This window comes from Equus przewalskii, chromosome 3 (assembly GCF_037783145.1).
Source record: "Equus przewalskii isolate Varuska chromosome 3, EquPr2, whole genome shotgun sequence".
Lineage (NCBI taxonomy): Eukaryota > Metazoa > Chordata > Mammalia > Perissodactyla > Equidae > Equus > Equus przewalskii.
This window is the reverse complement of record NC_091833.1, coordinates 64,656,639-64,674,072: the sequence shown is the minus strand read 5'-3', so window position 1 is coordinate 64,674,072 and position 17,434 is coordinate 64,656,639. Positions and strand designations below refer to the sequence as shown.

Sequence of the window (17,434 nt, the reverse complement as noted above, 5' to 3'; positions counted from 1 at the left end):
CCCATTAATGGCATCAACAAATGAAGAAACAGCAAAAGCAAATAAGTAGGTATATGCATGGGTTATAAGGGAAAACTCTAAAGGACCGAACACATCCAGAGAAGATGGAGGCAGGGCGAAAGTCAAAGGGAAGTAGATCAGGGAGAAAGGGATAAAGATGAAAGTTATTTGAGCTCAGAAATTTGTGCTAAGCATTTGGTTGCGATGGGAAGACACTGGGGGGATTTTCACAGGAGAGTGACATTATATGACATGTGCCTTTGGTGAAAAGATTGGAAAATTGGCAACTTTGACTTCATAGTCTACTCCAGTCCTTGAACCCTCCCATTGTATTCCATTCTATCCAATCCCTCTCAGTCTCACTTCTTTTCTTATTCAGGCTGAACGTTCAAGGGTTTTTCATAAGGAGGTAACATATGACATATATTTTAAAAGGGTGAAACAGGTAGAAGCTAAGAGAATTTTTCTTTGTCTTCATAGAACACTCCATCCCTTAACACTCTAATTATATTCCATTCCATCTATTCCCTATTAGCCGAAGTTCTCATATTACACAGCCCAGACTTCATTCTTATTTTACATATTATTTTAATAGTTCAGAAAACTCTTCTGCCCCTCGGCACTTAGTCCTACCTGGAAAAAATCCAACCACAAAACCAATCCACTCCACCCAAGCAGCTGAATCCTAAAGTAAGTATGTTTTCTAAACTTTGTTGATCAACAGAAACTATGTATCGAACTTAGTCTTCCTGGCATTAGAGTTAGCTCCCTTTCTCAACTCTCCTTAAGCTTCCAATTAATCTCACCAGAAAACAATTTCCCTTTTTACCGTAGACAATATTGAGTCCGTCAAGCCTAAATACTATCTTCCTCTCTGGTATGACACTTCAATAACTTCATCTAAATCTGAACATAGGTTTCACCGTCTCCTTCAAGTCTCAAGGGGTATGGTGACCTTCCTCTAGTTCAAAGCTAATAGCTCTCTTGGCACTTTTTAAAGTATCCTCTGTAATCGCTCCTTTTTAATGATGTTTATTGTGGCAAAAGTAATAATGATTTTGATATCTAAAACTGAGCAGCTATGTGCACGGTCATTTATATTTTTCTCTCAGTTAACCTTACAACTATTAATACTACTATTATATCGCTAATAACTATCGTCAACTTAGAAAAAAAGACGTAACTGCCAAACAAAATGAGAGCATTTATTTGGGGTCTTAGAATTGCAATTCATGGAACACAGTTTTCGGCAGCAGCCAGAAAAGTGTCCCTCATGGATTAAAAGTCAAGGGTTTTCACTAGCAAAAAGGGAAGCCCAGAACAGTTACCTCAGTTGTTTGTTAGGGAGGATAAATTTACGTTACAGTTCATTGGCTTACTCAAGGACATCTTATTGCTACCAGAAAAAGCATATTTTCATACAGTCCTTCAGAAAGTCCTTTTTCAGCAAATAATACCCTTTTGATAATTTGGCAAGGTCAGCACAATCTCATACTTTTAAACAAGATGAAGTCCAGGGTACAAAACAGAGTCATTGTTGTCAACTCGTTTCACACTATTACATTATACCTTGCAAATGAAGAAATTGTAGTAGAAAAAGAATAAGTTGCCCCCAGGAGCACTATTCTATTTGACTAAGATGTGTTTCCTGGTAATTCTTATCATTCTCTTTCGTTAGCTCTTTCTTCTAGGTATTTTGCATAGACTCCTTTCTCCCACACAAACATTGATATTCTCTAGGGCCCTGATCTCAGCCACTTCTTTTCTAACTCTATACATTTTTCCTATATGATCATATCCACTCTAACCATTTTAACAGCCACATACAATCAGCTGACTAAAATCAGCTCTTAATTCTCTAGATTAAGCTCTCAATTGCTGTCCCCCAATTTAGACATATATACCCAATTAATTTCTGAATGTCTCTATATATTTGCTGGATTCCTAAATTAAAATGTAAGCAATATGAAGGGCAGCGTGTTGGCAGAGTTTTACTTGAATCTCCAGTAGTCAAAACATTATCTAGTATTCAGATGAATTCCATATATTTCAGACGCAATATTTTATTATAGTAAATTAAACTGGAGCATAGCATTTACCCTTTCTCCTGCTGTGATCAGTAAATAATCTTCAAGGGTTTGTCAAAGACTCTCCAGATTCAAGTTTATCTCATTGTTATGGATGGATGGCTAAAGATTTTCCTGTAACTGTAAGAGATTTAAAAACATTGAAGTAGGAAAACTCATTACAAAAGATCTGGCCATGAGTTGCATACTTATGGCAACAATACACAGCAGTATATCTTTGTTGAGTATTTCTCTTATAAACCCCTTGACATTTCCAAAAGCATAGCAGTCAGTAGAAAGGAAAAGGCATTCTATTTCCATTACTATGAAATAACAGGATATGTTCTGGTCCATCAATATTCTAAAGTCACCTACTACTTGTGGAGTATGATATTGTACACAACAAAAGAAGCCTACTCTTGTGCTTATTGCTCATGTCCATGCTTTCCAACTGTCAAACATAATCCACAGATTTCCTATCCTGTTGCACACAAAGTAATGAACTTAATACCCACGTTTTAGTGTAGCATTCTGAAATAAGGGGTTAATTAAGTTTACATGTAGCTTTTCAACTTCGTCATTCACAAAACCTAATAGATTGGGAGATTTAAATTCCAAAGGCTTTATTTTAATTTTGTCCCCGAATTACTTTTTATTTAGGCTGCATTTCTCACATTCTCTGGGGCCTACAATAGTACTTCAAAACCGTTATTTGAATGACTAAGTGAAGAAAAGTAGGAAGGAAGGAGGGAAACATATCTTCAAGTTCTCTGATTCTTTCCTGGGCTGTGTTGCATCTACTGATGAGCCACTCAAATGCGTTCGTTTTTTTTTTTTTCCTTCTCTTCCCAAGAGCCCCTCAGTACATAGTTGTGTATTTTAGTCGTGGGTCCTTCTAGTTGTGGCATGGGGGACACCAACTCCGCATGGCTTGATAAGTGGCGCTAGGTCCACACCCAGGATCCGAACCAGCGAAACCCTGGGCCACCGAAGCAGAGCATGCACACTTAACCACTCGGCCACAGGGCAAGCCCCCAACCAAATGTGTCCTTTTTCTCTGTTAGTGAACCTGGTTTCTAGTGTTTCCATTTGATTCTTTCTTATAGTTTCCATCTCTGTGCTGAAATTATCCGTGTGATCTTGCATCTTGTATATCTTACCATTAGGATTTTAAATATATTAATCAAAATTATTTAAATTCCCTGTTTGAGAGTTCCAACATCTGTGCAACAACTGACTCTGGTTCTGATAATTGCTTTTTGATCTTCAGACTTTTTTTCCTGCCTTTCAGTATATCTTGTAATATTTTACTGAATGCCAGGCATATGTTATAGTCCAGTAGCTAATAAGGTAAATGTTTTATGCTTGTATATAAGCACTCTTTTCCTTTGTGAGGCCTTTACTGTGGGGGTTTGTGTTAAGCGATTCCACAGGGAGAAAATTACTTACTTGGAAAAGATTCTCTCACTCTTAACCAACTCTACAGCCATTATTGTGATCCCAGACTGTATCACACTAAATCACTTCACATCACTCTGATTATGACTTGGGCACTGCCAGCCAGTACTATGTCTTAACATTATTTCTAATTTGGTGTTACATATAACTAGACATGTTTGGTTGCCAATACTGAATTCACGGGATGGAAGGGCTCTTTCAGGTTTTACTGTTTATTCCTAGTAGGTAATTTATGCCTGTGACACTAATATAGGATGAGACACTACATTGTTATTTAAAAAAATATTTCTGTTATTCCATTAAATTCCACGCTCAACATAAAATGAAATAAAGCATGAGATTCCTTCATCACGCTTTCTAATTGATGCCAAAATTCAGTCAAGTAATGAATATTTGCAAAGTGTATTTAAGAATTAAGTTAAATGTAGTTCCTAGATTTGTCTTCAACAGTCAGATGGGAACGTCCCTGTTTTGATGTTTCTCTGAATGAGGGAGGTAGTGTATAGCCAAATCGGTCAAATTGGTAGGGTTTTTCCTTTTAGATTTGATGCTGATTCATTTCAAAACCAAAGAAGAAACATTAAATCAAGGACTTCTTGTAAACACCCTTGGAGGAAAGGAAGTGAGCCCCATTGTCCAGATCCAGACCAGGGTCTACAGCTATTTGTTTCTATCCTAGCAGCAAGGGATCGTCCCCCACGCTATCCCCCACTCCCAGCCCATATTAAGATGTTCACATTTTTAAAAGATTTTCTCCTGGGTTTCAGTTAGATAAAACTTTAATTGAGTGCCTATAAATGCATGGCATATTTATATTCTCCCTTCGTTTGGAGAGGTTAGTAACACAGGGTGTTGTGTAAATCTAATCCACCACACACCTGAATTCTCACTTCAAGACTACGTGAGAGGAGACTTATCAAAGGAATTTGTTTTTTTCTCTAGGTTCAGACTGGACTCAGGAGTTCACATAAACCCAGTTCTACCCAGTAATTCTCATGTTTTTCTAAAGAACTGAACAGTGAGGTTGAGTAAGGCCCTCTCACTTCAAAGCTATTTGAAGAAAAAAATAACAAGAAGAGAAAAATTATTTGAATGGGACGTGAATGTTTTGTTTCTTCTGGAACATTCTACAGTATAAATCGCAAGTGATACATAGGTAAATGAGAGAGTGAGACACCAAAGAAAAGATTTTTAAATTTAACAAATCTGGTATTTTTTCCAAATCTGAAGTCGTTTTTTTAAGGACCCTAACATTATAATTCTATTATCTTTTGTTAGCTGTTAATTATTCTTATAGGAATAACAACTTTATTTTTATGCCCTTTATGAAGAAGAAATACTTATTCATCATTTATAGAACTGCTAATGCATTACAGCTTCATCAAATCAATAATTGTCATATTAAAACAAAGTCAAATTTAAATTAAAATATGCTTATTGAAGTATCTGTAGTATAATAATAATTTTAGCTGGTATTATTTGAACTACTTATATAGAATTTCTTTTAAAAACACACCAAAAAAGGCAAATGCGCATTTTCTCACATAGCTTCTTTTATCTATATTTATAGTTTGGGGCCATTATATATGATTAAATTGATAGGTTCCCAAAATAATTGTGAGAGTAAGACAGAGATTCTTCTAAATCATTCAATAGCCATAGAATATGACAATTATTAGATAATATGACAATTATTATTATGACACATTAGACAATTGCCATATAATATGCCTGTGAAAATCTGGCTTCAGCCAATTAAATCCTCCTGTTTCAGAAACCCAGATAGGGATAAAAGGAATGATTTTAGAGAGAAGATCAACACATCAGTTAACTTTATATTGTCCATCTTTAGGGCTCTACTATGAGATATAGGCAACTTTAAAACAATTGGACTATATTGAGGAATAAAATAATTTCTTTAGGTATAAATTCATTATATTTTTGTTTCACTAATTGATCATTTTATTTTCTTTTTACAAAAATGTTAAAATATACCATAAGGAAATTTTGGCACTATAAACCATTTTATAAAGATTCATTTGATTGCCTAATTTGTTCCTTTTTCTGTTTGTTCATAAAAGGATTTAAGGCAGCTTGCAAAAATAGGTAAAATGGGATTTTTAAAAAAGAAGTAAATATTTTGGTGAGGAAAAAATAAGACTACGAGAAACAAGATAAAGCCAGAGATGCAGTAAGCATCTCCTGCTGAGCTCCCATGACACCCCGTAGAGTTCTAATACGGGGAAAATATTTGATCTGAAATTCCCGGTAGGCAAAGAACAAAAATAAATGCAAAGCAAAGAAATAAACAATATCTTTGTATCTAAGACATAAAAATATACCAATAGCTCAAGAAAAGTCTAAGTACTGGGACCTGTCAGGAATTTCTCCAGTGATGCTTATAGAGAAACATGATGAGGCACAGATCTTCGTCCCATATATCTTTACAACTCCAAAACAATAGTAAGTTTGTTAGTTTTCATCTTACATTTTCTTTCAATAAAAACCAGGTGTACAATACCAACAAAGAAGGTTTTAGCAAAGACCATTCAATATGTAGTCAAAATCATGTTGAACCGGTAAGCAGTTGATCCAAAATAAAAAACATGTTTTGAGAATGGATGGAGTATATAACTTGCAGGGCTTCCTCCATGAATATAATTTTCCAGCGCAGATTTTGTTATGAATTAGGCAAGAAAGCATACAGTCTCACTAAAAAAATGTGAAAATCTTTCATTTTACTAGCATCTACTTAGCATACAAGTAATACATTCTCACTTCACAAAAAGTTATAGACTACAGAAGATAAAATGAAATTATGGAAAACATTATTGAAAAAGTCATCTACTTAGAAATAAACCATCAAATACTTTAGCTATATTGAACATCTGAATATTCACTTAGCAATAGATCATGAACCTGTTATTATTCTTCTTAATAAAACACTTGTAATTGGGCATTTATAGTTTTTCACATTTTGAGATACTAAATAATGCTATGTGTCATATATATACATATGTTTTGTTAAGAATGGATCTAATTTATGCTTTTGAAGAAAGGTAAAGCCATAAACTTTAAAAATCTACCAACTAAAGATTGGTTTTACATTCTCTGAAGAAAATTGAACTTAATCAAGACACACACTTGAATATATGGCTATCCCACTACCTTTTAGGGATAGAGGGAAAATTGGGATCAAGAATCTAAAGGTACATGCCATAGCACATGGTGGCAACAACTTTAGGACTTGAAATTTTTCTAAGTAGTTGATGCTAATCTCCGCTTGAATCTATAAAAAGAAAATCTCAATAAAGCACCCAAGGAATGGCTACTTTTAAACAATTTTATTTCCTGGTAAATCCTTCAAGACAAATTAATTGCAAAATATATCCCTAGGTAAGTAAATAAGTTATCTTCCACTTAAGTTTAGTTTTAAGCCAATTAATTATTAAAGGACATCTGCCAAAAAGGATAATTTGGGGTTTAGTGTCATTCTTGTTAGGTCATGCATCAGCGGTTAAATAGCAGGACCAAATTTTCTGTGAGGAGTCTTCCTTGTCAAACTAATAAAGCCATGCATCCTTTTGTCTCTCTCCAGAAGAGGCATAACTAGCAAATATCTTGTATATTTTCTGAATCAACCAATTTATGATATTAATATTCATAGGGTCAATAAAAATGAAGCTACTGCTTTGGGCCTGCATCGTGTGTGCTGCTTTTGCAAAAGTGAGTAAAAGGACTTTTAAAATTGTACCAGTAGTATTACCACTAAACAATTGTAGACAGAGATTTGTGTTAACGATATAAGTTGTAATAACATTGATAATGATGCAGTAGAGAGACATATTAATGAGCATGAGGTTTCTTGTGCCAAACTTTTCAAAGAAATTTTAAAAATCAAAATAATGAAGTTGCGTTATCTGAAAATGGATAAACAGCAAGAAGAGGTGAGTTCAGAAATGCAGTGGTCTGGAGGAGGATAAAATTATAGGGAACAGGATCCCATGCAGATAATCTTAATAAAGTTTATGTCTTCAAAATAGAAAGCTGGATTGGGTTTTCTCTGGCAGTGAAGTCGCATTGCTGGAGGTATATATGTAGAGTCACAAGGAATACTTGATGGAGTTAAAGTAAATGAAAATGATGACCTTTGATGTAATATAAATAGGCGAGACTTTAATGTAAGAACTAGCTGGTAGAAAATCTTAATCCTAACCAATGAGTGTGCTAAATATTCTCTTTTGTAAAAAAGAGAAAATTATTACACCTATGTCATAGAATGCTTTTGAAGATTAAAAAGACACAATCATGTAAGTTGCTTAGCAGAGTATCTAGGATATTCTAGGAACTGAAATGATACTTCATATTATTAACAATTATTACAATTATTATCATCCTGTGCAAATTTCAAGGTATTCTATTTCCTGAAATTACCTGAATTAAAATATAATTCTTAAAATAGTAAATGATGAGTTTCCACACTATTTTTTATTCTTATCTTATACGTGGTGCATAATCTGTGGTGAATTCATAAAATATATTGAAGCTTAATTGGGGAACAATTGGATATATAGTCCTGCAAGTGTAAAGAGATGGCAACAGACCACTTACACACACACACATGCAAACAAAACCTGAGAGGTGAAAGAGAACAGCAAAACCAGCTATACGAAGAAGAGCTGACTAATATTTCAGGTGGTAAGATTTACATACGTGTAGAATATTACAAACCAAAGCCATCAGTCAAAGTAAAACTTTCCGAGGCAATTGTCTGGGTCAAAAACATATAACGAGGATAATATTAACAAAGAAATAGTTTATACTAGTGACTCATGTTTCAAAAAAGAAATTAACTATCCTAATAGTAAGGCTGAACACATTCTTCAGTAATATGGAAATCTGGGGACAGGAGTTTTCAAGTAAATAACCATAGTGAAATAACATTTTTCTTTGTTTTAGAAGCGTCTCCACTTCATTGGTGAGGTAAAACTTTTTTTCATTTACATATAAATGTAGTTGTTTTTACCTTAAAGTGTATTTTACGTTTTAAAACTCTGATTTCTTTACAATGCAATTTTTGGACTACTACTGTTGTTAAAATATTAGGGCCATTAATTTCTTCTTATTTGATAGAAAAATGTTTGTGCAGTATGAATATATTTGTATTTAACATATATATCATGAGGTCTTGATTTCCTTCCAAAGAGCAGAAGCATTGAGTAAGCACACTCTCTTAGCAGTGTGATAAAGTTTTTGCTATGCCCAGGTTTACTCCCCATGCTTCTATAAAATTTTATGACAATGTACTAAGTTTACTTGAACAAACTAAGTGATGAATTCAGCAAGTGTTTGCCTCTTTGAAAGACTAGAGAAGAAGAAAGCATGAGCTAGGAACTACTAGCAAGAGCAGTGTGTTCCCAAGAAGTTAGATGACTTTTGGGCAGAAAATACTCATAAAAGTTATCCTTGTGTAGGAGATCAAAGTATTCATTGATTGATATTAGATTTCTTTTAAGTTCTTTGTCATTTTTATATTAAATTCTGATGATACGACTGTGCCAAGAAAATTATACTTGTACCTCTACCTACAAGTATGCAGTAGATAAACCTGACAATCTTGCCAAGAAAGGCAGAGAGATGAGATCTAAACACCAAACACCATTAGATATATGGCAAAGGAGTAGGAAGGTTTTGAAAGTAATTTAAAAAATGAAAAAAGTATGAAATATTATTTTGAATTTCTTATAAGAGTTAAGATTTTAATCATGAGAATCTAGAGCTCTACACTCACAATGCAAATCATTGACACTTGTCTCCGTGAATGCTCTGGATCATATATCACTTGTGAATCATGCATTAGACCTTAGGATGACAAGAGGATCCATCAGCAAACATTTTAACTCAGTAATTAAGGAAAACAACCTTAACTTGGAAACAAATACTACATACAATATTAAATGTCAAGCTGGAAGCTTGACTGTCTGGGAAATGTAGCAACCCAGACAGAAGCAAAGAACCTTGTCTGTTCTTTCCAATACTTAGGATCCCAATATCTAGCACACGGACAGCACATAGTAGGCACTTGTTTTATACTTTTTAAAGTAAATATTTGAATATCCATCAAGAAAAAACTTAAACATCTTAAAGCCACTGAGGAACAATCTACATTTGTTGAGGAGTTATATGCAAAGCATCGTTTAGTCCCTGGGGATTTTTTGATAAATGCAAATCATGATCTAACGTAAATATCTGGTGTACATAAGCAACCAGCCACAAAAACGAATCAAAATATTTGGTTCCCTGTATGTGAAAGTTTATGGATATATATGAATAAAGAATTTAATGATGGAGTAGAAACACTGGAACTAGCAGGGCATTAAAATTGGTCATTGCATATCTACTTTGTAAGGATGTATTTAGAATAACAGGACTTAATCTACATAGTCACAGGAAAACAAGACAAACAATTACATCACTTAAGAAAGAAAATTCCAAGTTACTCAGAGAGTTTTGTCAGTTATAGTCACTCTGAATGTAAGCAGGGATCTGAAGAAAAAGGTTTTTCAGTGGGGTGAAATCAAAACCAACATTGTTTTCTTTGCTGTTTTAGAAATTTCCCTCATCTAGTGAAGAGGTAAAATATATCCATATTTATTTATACTTTAAGATATTGAAATGTATTTTACATTATTAATATTCTTTTTAAAATAGCATTTTCTATCTAATAATGTTAAATAATTCCGTATGATTATGTTTTTCCTTGAAAAGCTAAGTAATTTAGGAGCATGTTCTCTTTTCTTGCTGTGATGGGCTCACTTAAACATGTGTATATAAGAATAAGGATATTTATATTTATAAAGCCTACAGCATTTTTTTCACACTGATATCCTGACCAGTTTCACTGCCTGCTCATTAGATTAAATGCTTTAAAATGAAATTTAATTATATAAATAAATTTTTATATCATAGAAAAGTATCACTGATAACGAAGGCAGTATTTTCAAACAATTATGAAAACTGAGTCTATGTTCATAAATAGTATCTGCTATTGACAGATTAACTTTGAATACACGTAAAGAAAATAACTCTATCAACTGGTTAGTGTTAACACAAATGTATGATAAGAAAGGTTAAATATAGTTTATTGTATTTTAAAATGATGTTTATGTTAAATAAATTTTGAATTCCTTGGATCAAAGAATCCAGGATCTTGATATGTAAATGAATACATACCAAGTTTGCTCATAAAAACTGACAAATTTATGATAGGAAATAAAACTTCATGCATGTGAGACCAAGAAATGTATTAATTTTCCGTAAATTCTTACATAATTTTGTGAGCTTGGAGCTCGCTGATAGCTTTCCATACATGTAATAGACAAACCTAGAGCAATTGTAGGAAAATATGGAGGTCCTTCTACCAAAAGCAATCATGCGAAATTTAGTAATAAGTGCATTAGTAACATTAGTAGTCTTCTCATTTAAAACACAAACACTAAAGGGAAAATTACATATGAAAAGTCAGAAGTATATATGGCCAAATGATCACCAGAGTAAGTCTAGTTATCATTCATCACCATACATAGCTACAATTCCTTTTTCGTGTGATGAAAACTTTTAAGATCTATTCTCTTAGCAACTTTCAAACATAATACAGTATTACTAGTCAATTATATCTCAAATGAAAAAAAAAAAGCCAGTAATGAGTCATCCACATCCAGTCTGCTTTTTTTCTTAATAACAATATGAGATGCTTAGCCTTGAAGGAGTGGAAGCTTTGATGAAGGGTGGAGAGGAGTTCAGAAGGACCCCTAGAAGAGATACAAAGTAGGGAGTGCTTCAATAGGGCACTTTAGAGACCCAGAGAGCACTGGGGGCATTGGGCTGGGCAGGGGGTGCAGAGAAGGAGGCCTAGACGCATCAATCCTTTACTGTGTGCTCTCTTTCCTTCTATTTTTGTCCTGGCCTAGGCTGGCAGATTGTGCAGTTTATAATACTCCGATTTGCCTCAACACAAAATATTTTCCCCTAAAAAGGGTTTATTCCATTTTCTTAACAAATTATTAGTTCCTATTTCAAAACTTATGGAAGAACATTAACCTTAAGAAAGAGACTTAATTGAAATTCTTTAAAAAAATTTTCTTCCTTCATCATATCGCATCTCAGTCACAACATGAGTTGTAATACATACATGGAATAGACATAAACAATCAACTTTGATTTCTCTGCTTCTCCTTTAGGGTTACAAGGGCAATCGTCACCCACTTAACCCATCTCTGAATATTCCTTATCCCATACCAAACAATGATGTCACTCCTTCTTACTATGCTCCACGGAATAATTTCCCAAATCACCCTTGGACTCCTAACTCTGATACGGGGGTATCCCTGTATCCCTGGATTCGCACTGCTCCTGGAGCCATCAACCGCATTCCTAGTTTTCTCCTACCTACTTGGTTGGCCCCTCCTCCTTCTTCTCCTCCAGGGGCTTCTCCCCATGTCCCTCCCTCAAGTACACCTGTAAGAGCTTTTGGCTCACCTAATGAAGCTGCAGCCAAACTTGAGCCTCTTGCAGCCACACCTCCTGCACCAGAGGTTGTTGCAGTTGACCCCGCTGTGATTGAGCCTGATGAAGTGGAACCTGCTGTAGCCACACTTCCTGCAGCCATATGTGCTCCAGCTTCACCTGCTGCAGCCATACCTCCTGCAGCCTCACTTGCTGCAGCTATACCTCCTGCAGCCTCATCTGCTGCATTTGAGCCTGATGCCCCAGAACCTCAGCTTTCTCCTTTTCCTGATCAGGTAGGTTACCTAAATCTTACTCCTGTAATGAATAAGATCTGTAAGAGAGGGGAAGAAACACAATCTCTCCACGAGCAAACACGGATCAGCTTAAACACTTTGAACAGCTTTGTTAAGATACAGTTGACATCCTACTGAAGTTGACTACATGTACTGAAAGTGTACACTTTGATAAGTTTTGAAGATGTCTACACCTGTGAAACAAATCACCAGGATAATAAATATATCCACCACAACCAAAAAGTTCCTCCTGTTCCTTTGTAATCCACCCCTTCCCTTTCTCCTCTCCCTGATCTATTTTCTGCCAGTACAGATTGGTTAGCATTTTCTAGAATTTTATGTAAGTGGAATCATCTTGTGTCTGGCTTCTTTCATTCAGCACAATTATTTTGAGATTTTTCCATGTAGTTATGTATAACAATAGTTTGGTCTAATATTTTTGGCAGAGTATTATTTCCTTATATGGATATATCATAATTTTTTTACCCATTCATCTATTGATCAATGTTTTAGTTTCCAAATTGGATGCCATTTATTTATTTATTCATTGCATTTCTCCAGTTTAGTGTTAAATAAAAGTGATTAGATGGACCTCCCTGCTTTGTTTCTAATATCGAAGGAAAGCATTGTTTTTCAAATAAATATAATATATATATTATGAGCTTCATTCTAGGATGCCATTAGGTCACTATGCTTTTAAGCTTTATGAAGCAGGAACAGGGAAACATTTTTATCTAAGGCTAATTTTTTCCATCACAGAGATCAAACCATTCTGAGTACTCAGTCACATGCCTTGTGAATTCTGAGTTTTTTTACTTGGTTCGTGGGATCAAAAGCTGTTCCTTGCCCGTTTGAATACCAGATATTGCTCCATTTTGTCCTTTTAGGTGGTTGTTTACCTGGCCTCAGGTAGTATCTTTATACAAATAATCTATGCTCACTTGAAAAATGTGAGGCTAACCTCTTTAGATACTTGTAACTCCTTTGTCCCCCTCTTCCTCTCAGGTGCTTTGCCCTGTGAATTTCAGCTATCTCATCTTCCTGGACTTCCAGCTCCATCTCCCTTCAATAAGGCCTGGAAACTCTCAGGCAGTAAGCTAGGGCAATCAGAGGGTTCATCTCATTGACTTCCTGTCACATAGGGATCACTGTCCTTTGTTGCCTAATGCCTAGATCCTGAGAAAATGTTGTTTCTCATATTTTTGGTGCTTTTTGAAAATTTATTTCAGGCAAGAGGATAAATCCAGTTTCTGTTACTTGTCATGACCTATAGTTCTCTGAACGTTTTAAAAATAACCATTTTTTGAAAAATATTTAAGAAGCACTTAGTCCCTAATTTTTAGTAGATGTAGCCCAAGCAAGCAGGCTATTTTATAAAAGAGAAAGTGAATTCGAAACCACATAGAAGATACTCTGAACCCTGGATACAGGTTGAAAAAAATGAGGGCTTAAAACCACCAGTAAATAATTTCTGCAGTTCATTGCCATTAATCAGATACTCCTAGTAGTCGTTTTCTAGAAGGAGGTATCAACATTTCTTCCCATTCCCTTGTTCCTGACAGGGATCAGGATCAAGTTAAATGATTGTTTGGAACTGCTCCAGAGAGGTAGAAAGAGCTGATCCCATTCCACAATGCTGCACATGTTAACATGTTCCTTCAGTGGGTTTCTTTGACACAAAGCACTTTCCATCTACCAGCATTTACCTGTAGTTCATGGCTCACATGGGGATAGAGGGGAAATGTTAGAAAGTGTGGATAAAAAAAAAATAGGATTGATAAGAAGGGGTCTTGAAAACACTGATGAACACTTAGGACTTCATCCTGTGGTCAAAGGAATTTATTAAGGATCTTCACCGAGAGAAGTCATTTGACCAGTTCTTTGTCTCCTAAAGCTAAATCTGGTGGCAATCGAGAGTATTCTAAACATGAGTTATGAAGAGATCACCAGGACACAACTTCTTAGAGAATAAAGATTATTCAGAAAAGATAGGCCTAATACTATGAAATGAAGTACATTTTATCATTGTGTAAGATCTCTCCTTTTTTTTTTTTAGGTAAAGGAATGAAATCTTCTAGAGAGGAGAGTACCATGCATTTGTTTCTGTAAGTCATATAGGATAACAAAATTTAAAAATCACACATTAAATAGACTAAATCTCATCAGCTGAAACTACCTTTGAATATATTTTTCCTACATGAAAGCAAGAAAGTGGGATGTAGGGAGATACTGGTAGTCTGTGTCCCAGAACTTCTGAAAATACGAATTCACGTTCTATGTATTAAACATGGACAGCGTTTGGACAACTAGATAGTTCTTCCTTAAATTAATCCAAATTTATTATGACTTGAATATTCTAAAATAATAGTGGTCAAAAAAAGGAAGAAACTTCCATATGGGGGAGGGGGTTGAATTATGGGTGAGAGGAACCATTGTTAACGTTCTCACAGATCATTCTGTACGCTATCCATTCAGCCACCATCCTTATCCTGTTCTGAGAACCACTGTTTTAGAAAACAAATAAACGAACAATTTAGATGTAAAATTTCTCAGTCCACACCTCCTCCCCTCAACCTTGTTCCCCATCCCCCATTACACACAGTCCTGGGAAGAAAGGCACTCATCAAAAAGCTCAGCTGGACACGTTCCATCTTAGTCATCTAACGAAAAATTTGGTCACTCTCATTCCAAGTCCACATTCCTTCATTCCTTCCCAAAGCTGTTCTAATTTTACTACTATAAATATTCACCAGACAGGAGAATGGCAAGGCTTTATTTGACTGTCAGCCAAATCAGAATTTCTATTGAGGGGACAGCAGTAGTTAAAATAGAATTGAAAAACAGATGTGTGGGCAGTTAGTATTGGTGGCGGTACCTCCGAATAGCAGCTATTACCAAGGAAATTAAAAGGCTTCACGTTTTAGTTAAACTCTATCACCATATTCTTTTGGCTTTTATTTATTTTACTATAATGAAAGATAGAAGGACATTGATTAATGAGTTAGTTCAAGATATTAAATAAATTTACTAATTTCAGTAAACATTAGTATTTAGTTTCTTAATATGTTAATTACTTAATTCACAACAGGTAAAGGAAAGAATGCTACTTTTCTGGAAAAGTCAATTAAGGCAGAGAAAAAATTCTACTTCAAATTATTCAGTATCAGGAGACTATGTTGATTTAAACGTAATACCCACACACAAAAAAATCCTGTATAATATATACATGGATGCAAATAAATTATAACCTTGAATTAACATTGCATTTTTAAATGAATTAATTGTTACAAGAATGCATAATATCTACAAGAAGATAGAAGAAAACAAACTTGATTCTCTTAAATGTGTTTTTTAATTGTAGCATAGATTTGTGGATGATCAATATAGTCCTTTAACATTAAATTCATAAAGCAACAAAAGAAATTTCGCTGCAAGGACAAGTAATTTGGTAATTTTACTATACAAAACTAATATATTATTTTCCTTTTTCAGGTACTGGTACAGAAATCCGTGAAATCTACAAAAATTTACTTTTCCGAAGACTCTCATTCTGTTATATTAAAAATATCAATCTCATAATATTGGTTCATTATGGTATTTTTTCATTGGACTTTATACAGAAAGGATGTTTATGGTGTATTTTTTCCAATTTAAAATTTTAAAAGGTACCTCCTAACTATAAAAATAATAATTATCAGAGATTTAAATGTATGATGTCAATATGTGCCTTTCTTTTGTATGAATATGGTCTAAAAAAAGCTCACAATACAAATAGCATATTTTTTACCTTTTGTTTCCAAATTATTTCCCCTGAAATTGAAAGAAGGTAGCTGAAAGGGAGAAAACCATCATTCTATGGCTCTCTCTGCATTCCCCATCCCCCAAAATGTTTTATCTACTTTTTAAAACATTCATTTAATATCAACTTATATAGCACTTGCCAATGCTAGGCACTGTTCTAAGTTCTTAACAAATATTAATTTATTAAGCTCTTATAATAACCATATAAGTAGGTATTATTATTACCTCATTTTAAACATTAGGAAACTGAGTAACGGAGAAGATAAATTATTTGCCAAAGATTACACAGCTAGAAAAGTGTCACAGGCAGGATGAGAAAGCGTACTAGGTAAACGTGGAGTTAGAACTTTCTTAGAAATTAGAAGATAAACTAACATGAAGTTAAGCATGATGGCTATATTAATTTCTTCTTGCTGTTGCAACAAGTTACTACAAAGTTGATGGCTTAAAAATTCATTCTCTCACAGGTCTGGAGATCCAAAATCCATTTTACAAGGCTGGAATCCATGCGTCAGCAGGGCCCTGGTTCCTCCGTAGGCTTTGGGGAGCTATGATTCTTCCAGTTTCTTTCTTTGGCTACCACCATTCCTTCTCTTGTGGCTGCATCATTCTAGTCTCCAAGGAATGCATCATCAAATATCTGTATGCCCTGTTCTTTACAAAGGTCTCTCCCCTATGTGTGTTCAAATCTTCCTCTGCCTTCCTCTATAACAATACTTGTGATAATATTTAGGGTCCTCCCAGATAATCCAGGGTAATCTCTCCATTTTAAAATCCTTGACTTAATCATATCTCTCAGGGACCATTTTTGGCCAAATAAGGTAACATTCATAGGTCCAGGGATTAGAACAGAGTTATCTCTTGGGGGAGCCATTTTACACCATACCATGGTGGCAATGGAAAGAATTTAGATGGAATTAGGTATTGGATTGATGAAAGAATAACTCCTTAAATAACTCCTTATTAAATCACCCTACTCAGACATGGGAAGATGGATGGCATTTGTTTGAGCAATGAATGAATTGAATGCTTTGGCAAACTCATAGCTGCATATCTTCAAATATATGAATCCTCATTAGTCAGTTCCTAGTTAAGTCTGTTTGAACCAGAAAATCAGGGGAAAGAAAATGTAAAGGACCGAGATCCTGCAAACAGAGCTTGTCCTGGATGAGGCAGAGAGGAAAGGAACTTAATTAAGAAGCAGTTTAGTATTTCTAAAACTCACCTGGGACTGCTTACAAGTGGAAGGAGAACTGAAGGCAGAAGTGCACCGGAGTCACATCCCTCTGCTGGTGGAAAAGTGGTTAC

General features: G+C 34.8%; 1 protein-coding gene across 4 annotated transcripts; it reads left to right on the top strand.

The window, feature by feature from the left end:
- Nucleotides 1–495: 495 nt before the first annotated feature.
- PRR27 (proline rich 27) lies at nt 496–15,904 on the top strand. 4 transcript variants are annotated; one of them, XM_070615330.1, is made up of 8 exons: nt 496–690; nt 4,467–4,680; nt 7,192–7,250; nt 8,484–8,507; nt 10,135–10,158; nt 11,765–12,325; nt 14,382–14,430; nt 15,818–15,904. In XM_070615330.1, the coding sequence occupies exons 3-7, from the start codon at nt 7,203–7,205 to the stop codon at nt 14,391–14,393; spliced, it is 669 nt and encodes a 222-aa protein (XP_070471431.1). In that variant the 5' UTR covers nt 496–690; nt 4,467–4,680; nt 7,192–7,202; the 3' UTR covers nt 14,394–14,430; nt 15,818–15,904. The 4 variants fall into 4 exon arrangements, with proteins under 4 accessions (XP_070471431.1, XP_070471432.1, XP_070471433.1 ...); XM_070615331.1 differs by lacking the exon at nt 10,135–10,158; XM_070615329.1 differs by lacking the exon at nt 4,467–4,680 and having other exon boundaries at nt 508–690.
- The last annotated feature ends 1,530 nt before the right edge of the window (nt 15,905–17,434 follow it).